This window comes from Melospiza georgiana, chromosome 5 (genome assembly GCF_028018845.1).
Source record: "Melospiza georgiana isolate bMelGeo1 chromosome 5, bMelGeo1.pri, whole genome shotgun sequence".
Lineage (NCBI taxonomy): Eukaryota > Metazoa > Chordata > Aves > Passeriformes > Passerellidae > Melospiza > Melospiza georgiana.
Genome location: NC_080434.1, coordinates 57,318,458 through 57,331,065, shown reverse-complemented (window position 1 = coordinate 57,331,065; position 12,608 = coordinate 57,318,458). Strand labels below are relative to the sequence as shown.

At 40.3% G+C, this 12,608-nt stretch overlaps 1 protein-coding gene across 2 annotated transcripts in view; it reads right to left on the bottom strand.

Moving 5' to 3' along the window:
- Nucleotides 1-1,083: 1,083 nt before the first annotated feature.
- CRMP1 (collapsin response mediator protein 1) overlaps nucleotides 1,084-12,608 on the bottom strand; it is a 50,063-nt gene continuing 38,538 nt past the window's right edge. For both annotated transcript variants that reach the window (XM_058024012.1, XM_058024013.1), the window contains exons 10-14: nucleotides 9,458-9,599; nucleotides 7,670-7,840; nucleotides 6,249-6,428; nucleotides 3,651-3,816; nucleotides 1,084-2,120 (exon numbers count right to left, since the gene is read on the bottom strand). In XM_058024012.1, the coding sequence (XP_057879995.1) occupies nucleotides 2,029-2,120; nucleotides 3,651-3,816; nucleotides 6,249-6,428; nucleotides 7,670-7,840; nucleotides 9,458-9,599 (751 nt within the window). In that variant the 3' untranslated portion in view covers nucleotides 1,084-2,028. The remainder of the gene's footprint in view (nucleotides 2,121-3,650; nucleotides 3,817-6,248; nucleotides 6,429-7,669; nucleotides 7,841-9,457; nucleotides 9,600-12,608) is intronic.

Sequence of the window (12,608 nt, the reverse complement as noted above, 5' to 3'; positions counted from 1 at the left end):
AGGTTTCAGACCAAGCTGACGAAATAGATTTTTCCAGGGAAGTGGTTCCTTTCCCAGGCAAGCTGGAGGTGACAGTGTACCTGTTTCAGAATGACAGGCTTCAGGGGGGCTACTTCCCAAACTGCTATGGCTCACATGCACTTGGCATGCCCCACAGGAGCTGTGCCAACACGAGTGACTGATGCATGGCTGGGATGGATGGGGGCTCCGTGGGTGCAGCACAGCTGGTTAAACCACTCCAGTGGCACCCCACGGCTGCAAGAGTGCTCCTGGTGCAGCTCTGTAGTGTGGCTAAAGGCAAAGCAGCACAAGGGGAAGGGTTTGTTGACCCGCTAATCTCACAGCACCCCACTTCCACTGCAGCCCACACCTCCCACAGCATCTGTAACACTGTCACACAAGCAAAAAGTGACAGAAAACAAGGTTTCTTTACATAATTTGTGAGAGAGTCAGAAAGACAAGGAGAAATATTTGCTTCACTCTCAGAGAATTAAAGTTCACATCTCTCACCTTACCTGCAGCATGTTCTTTTCCTGCCATGCCTGGACACAGCTCAGTCAGCAGAGAAAACCACAATGAAGTCAAATATAGCTTAGGTCAAAGTGCAGCACTGGGTACTGGTTCTGTACTAAGATGAAGATGATAGCAGTGAATTGCCCCCTTTTTAGGCAAATAAAATGTAGATCTAAGGTCTTTGGCAGAAAGTTATTTCGTGTCTCATTTTGGCAAAACTGAGGCAGCTGCAGTGTCATAGAATCACAGACTTGTTAAGTCTGTGAAAAGACTTGTTAAGTCTCGTTAAGTCTCTCTTGGAAAAGAACTCTAAGATTGAATCCAACCGTTAGTAAGTACATTTTACTCAATAGTAAGTGCAATTGTTAGTAAGTACATTTTTACTGTGAGCCTGTTTAATAAGACATACTATATCTTGCTATAGTATGCATATGCAGACCTATACACTTCTCAACCCTTGTAATCTAAGGAGGTTCCTTCTCTTGCATGATGTCAACCTGAAAGACAATTTCTCTTGAGTTCCTCCATTCCAAATTTTCAGTCATTGAGTCACAGCACAGAGCAAGAGGCTTACCCATCAATTAATTTCCTTTATTTCACAAGCTTTGAATTCAGAAATTGAACCACGACTAGTAGATCTTGATACGGTAGAGTAAGTAAAAATGCGTGTGATTACAAAGGAAAAAATTTGTACAAAAAACTTTAAAAATCCGACAGCAACTTGGATTATCTGTAAGTACCAAAAATCTCATGCAGAAGGAGAGCACTACTGCCCAGGTGGAGAAATCCCTGCAGGGGTGGCAATGGCATTGGTATGTAAAACTGATGGCTCTGTCTGAAATGGAAACAAGAAGGACACAGACTTGGAATGTACCGAGTGGGAACAGACAGGTGCTACAGAGACCATTTGTCATTACATGTCCCAGTGAGTTTCTGTGTCTTGAGAGAAGTGCTTCTTGGGTTTATAATAAATTAAAGATTAAACAGAAGCTGCCTATACTACTCTACTGCTTACTTTCCAGATGGCCATTTTCTTCCTTCATTAGTGTTTTTGGTGGTGTTTCTCAAATACAGACATTAATCTTGGCATTGTGTCTAGTCAGTTGTTGGCAATGTGTTCTAAAGGGACTCACTCACAGAACGCAACTTGCATAAATAACTCAGTAACATGCATTAACTACTCTAATACAGCGAGAGGGTGCAAAGGAACCATCATTCAGTTACGAGACAAAGCTAAAACCTGTAGTCACTAAAGGGGCAATGGAAGCACCATGCTTTAAGGTGACTATGGCATGAAAGCACAATTGTGAGGCAAGTAGTTCCAAGCAAACACACCACACTATTATCACCTCTTTCTATACAAAAAAAAAAGAAAAAAAGAAAAAAAAAAGACATTTTGTTTTTTTATTTCCGTTAGTACCAAATAAAACTGTGGGCTCGATAACACAGATACTGAAGGGAATGGACATTATTCCCATGATCCTTCATCTTTGTGTTTCTGTCCATCATCATTTCTCAGCCAAGACTGGTAATATTGGAGCGCCCACCAGGAGGTGCCACGATGCGGTGGCCGGTACGACGCGGGTTGTTGTCATCAATCTGAGCTCCTGCAACAACAGAAAATGAGGAAACAAAGCTATGAAAGGGATTAAAACATCAGTAGTGAGGTTTTACCTGGCTGTGCTTCCCTCACACCACCATCAGCTAGTTTCTCTTGAGCCTGACTGAAGTGCTGAACAGATCTTCAAGGCACATTCCTGTCTTCAATGAGAAGTACGAAATTATATGTTTAGGATCAGACTAATGCTCACCCTACATGGAGAATTGTTTTCCACTGACTTGAAGGGACTTTTCAAACCTGCCTCACTGACTTAGAACATATGTCCCTACTGAGTCCATGGGACAACAGTTCAGTAAATCTGATGTTAGCAATCATAGAGGAAATGGGCACCGAGCTGATGTAAACGTCATACTGCATTTTAAATGCTGAAAGGTTAAGCTTAAGTGGACAACAAGCTTTCTGACAGGCTAAATATTGCCTGATCACATTCCATTTCCTAAAGGCAATGCAATAAATGTGTGGGATCATTTAAAAATCATTAAAATCTACTTCTGCTTAATTTTCTGTTCGCATCACCCAGATCAAATCTGTACCACTAGATGCCTTGGTAGTACCCAGATCCAGCACTGCACTGTGAAACCACAGCTTCAGATGCTTATGAAAATCCCAATTATTGGTTGTTACTAAGATGTGAACTTTCTAAGCACTTGTTTTTGTTTTGTATAGCTTCATAGATATCTGTATATGCTCACCATGGCCCCAAGTGTATGCGCAAAAATATGCTTCACCCCATTAGAAGGGTTTTTAAAATATTTGCTCTCCTAGGACTTTCTTACACAAGTTTCATTTAGTTTCTGAAGAGAGGATCTGTAAAGTAGGAAAACTCCACCATCAGCTCCCACAAGGGGAAAATCCAATGACTTTCACAACATCACATGCATGTATTATTCACCACTGGGGCTGTAGACTTTTGAAGAATAAGGATTTGACACGCTTGTAATTGTCTTCAGACAACAAGAATTATTTCCAGCAACCCCAAAAGATAATTTTCCAGTCTGTTTCCTATGTACCATGGAAAATGTTTTGGGAACCAAGAGCAGAGGATAAGAAATACTCCAATCTGCTTATGAACAACTTCCGCACGTGGTTTATGACCATGGACAAGGACAGTTGAGTTTTCCACGTCTAGCAGTTGCTGGTGATGCAGCCTGTGAGATGTCTGAGACTCACAGGTTGCATCAGACCCAAGTCCCATCAGCTGTGCACACCACCAAGGGGCTTCAGTCACACCAGAGAATTCAGCTAATTTCAATGGCTCAGGCAAATAATAGTGAAAGGCTGACACAGAAAAAAATTCAGATTGAAAACATTTTGAATATTTGGCAATATGCAAAATATCACTAGGCAATGAATGAGTAAAAACATGTATATACTTATATATATGTAAGTATATACATGTACATGACTATATACAGTCCTTTTTCATTTGACTAAAGAAGTAATTGTAATTGAAATTCATCACCAGTAATCCATACTCACAGCTTTAAATGGTTTCCCATTAGTCAGGCTGACTTACCTGATAAGCTGAAATTGGATTGATGGAGGTTTCTGATTGGTGGGGGCTGGTTTTTGGCAGGGGAGGATTTAGTTGAGGGTGCAGGAGTTGCATATTTTGGCGTAGCTGGGATTTCATACACAGGTCCATCATACATTCCTCTGGAGACTCCTTGCAGTCCTCCCACCTAAAACAAGAGAAGAGTAAAAATCCAGACACTGAATGCTCAGATGATGCTGCCTATTGATCCTGTAGGAAGAGAGCAGTGAGCACAGAGCTATATTCTGCACTGGCTGAATTTACAATGCATCTATACTTTATATATAAAGCAAAGTGCAGTCTGCTTTATATATAAAGGAAATTTTAAAGCTTGCTCCCTCCATTTATATATATGAATGACAAAAGAGTTCCTTACCAAGCTTCCTTCAAAATCAAAGGGGAGAAGTGAGATTCAAAAGAACAGGTGTGACCTGTTTATTTTACATAAGATCAGTCTCAATCACCTCTCTCCATTCAGCTGCCAAGTCACACTTGGGTTGTAGCACAGCTGATACCCACTATACCAATAACTGCAGCAATTTCTCTCCTACCTGTATTTCCTCCGTTCCTCCCCTTTGTAGATCTCATTCTCTTTATTAGAACTCATTGAAAAGGAGTGGCAATTTTTAAATTAAATTTCAAAAGTTTCTGCTTCCTGTCATCAACTAAAAAAACGATTGTACAGTGGACTGTGGCAGGGGATGTAGCTTACAATATTTGCCAATAAAGTATCTGTCATTTGAGCTCTGATTTCAGTTTGAGGTCTCTAGATTTTTTCCCTGTATGCTTCTTACAAGGAATATTAGAAAAGACAATCAAAAAAACTTCATTGGCCTTAAAATAATAGGAATCTAGGAAATAATATTTTAACAAGAACAGTTCCAGTTTTCAGAAAGAGCCTGAAGCCATTGAATTCAGAATGCAAAGCTCATCAGAGATCAGAAATCTGTGTCTTACAAGATTATAGTTTCACAGAATTTCCCCCAACAGGTTAAAAGTGAAATTAAAATACTGTTTAGAAAGACACTATTCACAGGGGTTTGATCCAGCTCTCAAAGCAATCAGTGCATTTTCCTTGCTTTTGATGACAGGGACATCAGGCTCAGAAGAGCCACTGTCTTGCAGACTAATGCCCGGAAGAGAGCAGCTGCCAATCACAGCAATGAATCCATCTTCCAGGGACCCACAAAGGCATGAATTTATACTGCTATCCCTGCTCCTGGGATAAGTTTATACTGCCAACCTGTGCCACTTCAGTTCTGCAGTCCCTTGCTTGAAAAGTTTTTCCATATTCCTCTGTTGTGCACGGACATGTCCATACAGCAGCTGATAAAACCATCAATGGGTGCTTCTGAATACTTCCAGTGAATAAAATTTGATAGTGGGAAAAGAAATTTGGGCATGAATCTGCTCTCCCTCTTGGCAGGCAGCAGAGGGAGCTGCAGGAGCAATAATATCAATCCCTTTGTCTGCGGACCTTGCCCAAGGATCAAAGGTCTCCCAAAATCTAGACCCACTTGCAAAACACAGGTTACTTAGCCCAGGTAATTTTGTTCAAACTCCTGCTACAAGACACTAATCTGTGATATTTGTTTCTGAAGTGCTGGTTTCACTATTTTGATGGTTTTGTCACTAATTTATGTCACACAGGCACTGAAGCCTTAAGCAGTGAATGTGAAGACCTGTATCATCTACATGGATAATGTAAAAAAAATGGAACACTGATTGGTATTTTGCAAAATTTGTGGGTGCATTTGCTTTTTACAATGCCTTTTCTTCTAAGAAGTGCAGGCCCTTCTTCTGCAGCTTGATATAATTTGTATAATAAATGATGAAAGATCAAAGCTATCAAGTAGGCTTAATTTCAGCTGCCAGTATCACAGCCTGTGGTATACGCTTGGCTGAAGAAAAAACAAGGTTTAGTCAATTTTTTCTCATTACCTGTGCTCACACAGTGACTTTCCTGCTCAGCGACAAAGAGCAATTTCCAAACTCCAAACTGGTGTCCAGCCAATTGGTTTTCAACAGATAAGCATTGATATATTCAAAACCAGAGGTGACACAGAGGTGAAATCCTGGTCATTTCCCAAACTTTTTATTAAACAAAAGAGAAAAGTTTTCTGAGCCATTAATGCTGCTAATACACAGCTCAGCAAATGCACTAACAATAGTTCAGTAATGCCCAATATAATGAGAATCTCTGGCTGACATGCTTTTCTTCTCTGCAGTGTAGCAGTCCAGTATGCAATTTAAAATTCTGTTTTTACTCTGCCTAACCCTCCCTCACAAAAATCTTTCTTTTCCTGAATTTTTAACTGAAAGTAATTCTATCACTATTCCACCTCTCTTCAAAGAGGTGGAATAAGGCATTGCTAGACATAAGGCAATTCTGTCAGCTGGCAATTATATTTCTACCTGCTGAAGCTCACAGTGTTAATACTGAGTTAGGTAAGCTCACAATTGCAACCAGTTTTGAGCCAGTCATATACAGTCCACCTGATATGGACTCATAATAGCACTACAATATTAAAAATAAATGCTACAGTGCTTCCAGAAGGGTTCAATAGGATGTGACATTACCTTATTCCTGATTTTGATGCGCTGGTACAGATACTCAGGGAAAGGTTTGCGAGGGATGAAGCGGCCCATGCCCTTATTGACGTGCAGATTTCCATCTTCAAACACAATCTTCCCTTGGCTTATGACCACAAGAGGGGCACCATGGCACTCCATTCCTTCAAAGATGTTGTACTCGATGGCCTGAGGATCAACCAACATATTCACTGCCAAGTCCTCTTTTCATTAGTAACTTAGAATATGTACATTTGTAGTCATAGTTTTAGACAACTGCCATTAAAAGTGTGTAAAATTGTTTTGTATGAAGGAAAAGCAATGCATTTTGATATGAAATTATTTTAAAGGATCTTTCTGATCCACCTTTCCTGGATGAGACATTTCCTTCCAGTTTTTCATTTTCCAGCAAGGATTTTCACTGTTTTGGAAAATTTGCTTTATCTAACCAGAACATTTAAAATAATGATTGCCCTAAGAAGAAGGAAAATTGTGATTCAGGTGCTGGATAACCAGAGGACGTGGTCCCACTGTGCATCTGCTGTTACTGTGTAAGCAAATTTCAAAGAGGCCAGCACACATGTTTCTGTCTGAAAAAGCCCAGAAAAGCCCAGGAAGGTCTGAATCTAAATGGGAATGACAGGGCAGGTTGTTATTATTTTCTTGAAAATACAGAAAGATCCCAAGACAGAGAGACAGAAACTGAATCACCCAAATTTACTTTTTAAGGGTTTATAAATGCTTTGGTCTTTTAATGTGCTTTGGTCTTTTAATATAAAAATTCAATACTGGATTTTCAGTAAAACTTTTGGAAGAATTCCCCAATACAAAGGGCCAAAGCACCAAACAACAAGATAACAACTTTGGGATACACAACACAAAACCTATCAGAGTCAAAATGAAAGCAACTGTGAGTCACTGGTTCTCTGCACTGAGGGCAAAGAAACATGCAGCAAAACTCTGGCATTAAACAGAAAATTCCATCCATGAAGCTGATTAGAGCTGTACTAACAAAACATTTAATAATCTGTCATAGTTTAGAATACTGTTAATTTAATCATGCCACTTATAATTTCAGGTGCTTTTTAGGTAAGAAAAAAAATTAGGCTGGTTTTAAATTTATTCTCCCTTATTAACCTCAGCTGCAGAGCTGCTGATTCACACCTGTTTATAGGTCTGCCACAAGCATGCAAAAAATAAACATGCAAGGGTATATGCAGAGAGAAAATAAATCCTTCCTGATCACAATGGTTCCAACAAAGGACTTCAATACTCTCATGTCCAGAAACATTTACCCATTTCAGAACACGAGTAGGCAGTTACCCCACCCCTGTGTATCCTGTGCTATTGGTGTTCACATGATTTAGGTCAACAGCTGAAAAACAACAGTGACATTTCTTTTTTCTTGCTGGTTTTCATTTCCTCCTTACCGATTTATGGCTTTTGGCTGTTATAGTCTTCACCTTGTCAGGGTCCCAAATCACAACATCAGCATCGGATCCTACAGCAATCCGGCCTTTCCTTGGGTACAGATTAAAGATTTTGGCAGCATTGGTGCTGGTGACAGCTACAAACTGGCTCTCATCCATCTTGCCTGTGGCCTAAAAAACAATATTATTTGAGCAAAACATGCTTATGAAATAAGGATTTACTATTCAGAGTACTGAAAGGTTGGGGAGATATTGGAAGGCATCCCTTTATAGATGTGGTGATGTTGCACGAAACAGAGATTGTATCACACAGGACTTTCTGTACAGCTCTTTAACTGGAAGTTTCAAACACATGTGTTACTCCAGGCACTGCAAAGGACAGCCAGTGAAACCTTAGTGCACATGATACCACCAAGGTGCTCAGCTATCTGGGATCCCTTTCTCTACACACTGAGGCTGAAGAGTTTTGTTGCTAGTCCTACTGATTTCTATTTAAATATTTCAGCAAATTTAAATCAGAGAAACTCATATGAGTATTATGAGATATAACAAAAGATCAAGATTCCAACACTTTTGGGAACACTTCTTGCAAATTAAGTCCATTCTGTTACCATTATTATCAGATCTATACATCTAAGTAATACAACCAATTATAAAGTCTTTGCCTGGAGAAATGTCATCACCAATAGAACTTGGCATACAGTCAGTGATGGTAATTGCAACTGTACAGAACAGCATTTTGATTTCTCAGTAGAGTATTTTGGGGTCTTCCCTGACAATGAGCAAGAACAATGTTCTAAGGAAGAACAACAGTGCCAAGCCTTTTAATATTAGATAAACACTTATTTCCTGCCTGGTAAAATATAAGGTTTGTAAAGTAGTGGTGCAGGATTGAATGCTACCACCTATAAATCCCATGTTGCAGCCCTTCCTGCAGTTCCTTCCCACTGAGGGAGTAAAAAAAGAAAATATCAGCAGCTGCCTGTGCTTTGCTTGCTTCCCTACTTTTCTCCTACGTGGCAGGTATCTGAAGCTGCTTCTGTGCTTGGAATCTCAATTTTTTCCAATATATCTGTCACTATATTCAGCTGTCCCTGAATAAAGTGGTTATGAAATAGAGTCTGGGAGAAGTGCTCATCACAGCACTGTAAATACTGCCACTTCCCAGCCTGCAATGTGCATTTGAGCACAATGCAGTGAGTGTGTGTGAGTATGCAGGGTGTGCACATGGAGACAGACACTAGAGGGAGAATATCATTATACATTAAATCCATGGAACCATCAAAAAATTCCTGACTTATACCGGCACTCCCCTGCAAAGTATGCCAGTATGAATTAGGTGCAATGCTCTCCTTCAAAGCATTTCATCATTTAGCCTCAGGCTCAGCTGCCATCCATTTGTAATTTTTCAAAAACGATGAGACATTTCCCAAATTCAAACAATTCATTCATCACATTTATATGAGGTCCACTTCAAATTGCTCCAGATACCACATCTCTCAGAAGCATCCGCTCTGACACTAAGGGAAAATAGAGCAATGGAGTCTGCGAAGCCTCAGGTCTAATGAAACAAAACTATTGCAGTGTCAGAAGTGAAACATAGCCCTGAGTTTAAAAAACTGGAAGAGGTTTTTGAAATAAGCAATTCACCTCACAGTAGCATTCTCTCAGGGAATTCTCAGAAATATAGCAGAAAGTCACTTAAGCAATGGCCAAGAGTCTCTTGGCTTTCATTATTCAGCCAACACTCAATTTCCTTTTAGTCTATAAAAGTGAGTTATTACTTACTACAGCCTTGTCCCAGACAACAGTCATCCTTTCCTCAATTCCATTGACCCCTTCAGGAATCATAGTGAAGTTGTCCTTTCCAATGGCTTTCTGGGCAGTGCTATAGGGGCAATGTCCACTTCCCGTCACCTGCAGGTCCCCACTGCGGAGTTAACACACAGAAGGTTTAGACCAGGCATCACCAAGGTGACCTTGGTCTCAGGCAGGCTGTCAATGGACCTTTCAAGCCACCAGAGGCACAGGCTGTAAATCATGCCAGCAGCCTTTCAGTGCTGGCTACAGATCACTGAGAGCAACAATGGCACAGGACATCTCCACTTTCCCCCAGGAGCACCCTGGACTCCTGGATTACAGCCCCCTCCAGCTCCAGGCTGCTTATCAACAGAGATCAGGCAAAAGCCCTCTAACCAGGACAAAGGATTACTCTAGGATTAAGGAAATGATCAGAAGCTTGTATGAAATGTCTGCCACTCTCAAGATAAATTAATTCAAAACCACATTAAAAAAATGATGGCAAATTTCACAGTGCAAAGTCATGAGCTTCAAATGTGTTCCCCTGCATTTCTCTCCTACACATGTATTTTTCTTGCAAAACTTACATGAATACTTCTCATCTGACCTTCCAAAACAGAACCAAGAAAATAAAAATATTTTCATCAGGTAGTTTTCTAATTAAACAACAAAAGGCATAGGTCAAGTCAAATCAAACACATGTGCTGGATTTATCTAACTGAAGAGTCTTACACAGAAAAAGGCATGGAGAAAAATGCAATAAGAGCTACCATTTATAATGCTTTTATTTAAGAGGTTGGGTTTTTCAGCCTAGAGAATTTTTTTTTGGCAGAGAGCAGAAGTGGATCACAGCTGCTCCTGGAAATAAGGAGGAAGAACATAATCAATATGCAGAATCTTGCCAAAACAGAAAGTCAAAAAAGAAGGTTCTCCAATACCCACAGGAAATGTGTTATTTTTAGCTCTTGATTAAACTTACAGGAGGCAAGCACATTAGAACTCACTATGATTTCCCTTCTATCACTCCATAAGTCCCCAAGAGCCCGTCATCTTTTTCTTTAACTGATAATGTAAATTGCAGCTCTGAAACAACTGAATTATTCTGGTCTACAAATCTAGATCCAACAAGCTAACAAATAGTCAAGTACAGAAGAAAAAAGTATCACACGTGAGTAATTCTAATGCCATTTTCTAGGCTGCCAGCCCTAATGATTGCTGACAGAGAGAAAAGTCCTTGGCCTCTTTTCTGGTTCTTCACCACACTCACAAGCCATCCATCCAGATTTTAGCAGAAGCCAAACCCATGAATTTAGTACAGAAAAGGCTGCTGTGCTTTAGCTGCTCCTGATTGCAATGACTGCCTGGTGTTATGCCATAGGATTAAGCCAATTTCATCAGTTAAACATTCATTTATTTTAACACAACAATAAAGTCAGAAGGTTGCAATGCCATTTCTTCCTTTCTGATGCTTCTCTAATCAGCAAAACTTCCTGTGGCCTCTCTCCTTTCCACACACTGATATAACAATGAAAACCTGACTGTCACAGCCAGGCCTGTGACACTGCCCACTTCCCCGAGGTCACGCTGTGCTTCTGACACCACACTACAAATTCCTACACCTGAAAGATAACAAGGGCTTGCTTTCTTAATTCCATACTCCCTCTTCTCTGACATTTAATGACATTATTGATATGAACTGCACTCCCCAGTCAAATGAATAGAAGACTTCCAAAACTGAAGTGTGTCACTTGAGATCCTTCCATTCCTGGTTAATCCATGAGCACTGTTACTGTCTGGACACATTCTACTGTCAAATGGGGGATAAGCATTACAGCAACTAAAAAACTGAGAGACAGGAGGGGTCATCATGAAATAAATGCCAGATCATCTAATTCTTCCCCTTAAACAAGGTTTTCATGGCAAGTCGCATCATCTGTGTAGCACCAAGGTCTCACATCTCTGGCTCACAAGAGGTGGCACATCCCAGCTGCAGTAATGCAGCAGCACACCATGCAAGATCAAAGCTAACTCAAGTGCATGGCCCACAGATGACACAAGGACCTAATCTCATGAGGGAAATTCAATCTGCAAATCCCATGAGACATGATGGGGTTTTACACATTCAGCTTTTCAGTGGAAAACCAACAAATCAAATCATTCAGCTTTCTGTGGAGAAGAGCACAAGCAGTATGCTGCATGGTTGTAAAGGAAGGATGTTGTAGGGATTTTAAAATGAATGTAAAATATTGGTATCCAAATCAACAGTGCAATAGAAACATGTTATACTGTCTTTACCATCATACTTGCATAAAATTCCCCATGAATGCAGAGCAGACCAATACAGTATACAGTTCTTTTTAGTTCCACAGTATGGATTTGAAGTATTAAAACTGAAAGCAGGCTAAGCTGCTGTCATTTAAGATCTAGGACTTTAAGCCACTAGAAAAAAAAAAAAAGACATTTTTGCATGGAGAATAATGGAAACTTCTGTAAGTCCTCAGTTTGTCTTTCTGATGTTAGTTTTAAAAAGTCATTATTGTATTCCAATTCTAAAAATGTTCTTGCTAATCTGCTTTGACCCACATACTCTTATTTTGAGACTCTCTCCTAGAAAGCATATATAGCCACCCTAACAGAGTAAGGAGTAAAACATTTTGATACACATTTACACGTGCTGGCTAAGAGCCTTACCCACACACACTGAACTTCACCCTTTACAGTGCTGATAGTGATGAATCAGACCAGGAAAGTAATTTTTTTCTGGGTCTTTCTTTGGAACAAGAATCTCAGTTATGGAAAAAACATTTCTGCCATCAGACTGTCAGAAGAGAACTGCTGTGAATTCTTACCAGAGCCACACATTACTCAGAGCCCAACTGCAGCATCTTTAGAGCAGTTGAGTTAAAGCCTGGGTGGGCTCTGGGCTGCAGAGCCTGACCCATCATGTGCAAGGGGAGACGTGGCACTGACTGATGGCATCTTCCTGTCACATGTGTGTGCCCACCCAGCTCCCTGGCAGCTCTGAAGATGGTCATTTTTAAGGTTCAGATTTCACTGCTCTGTCTAGAGCATTGGAAACCCCAGAAAAGGGAGGCTGGGTCAGCTGGGTGCCACCACATGAAGGCAAATGAGGATGTGA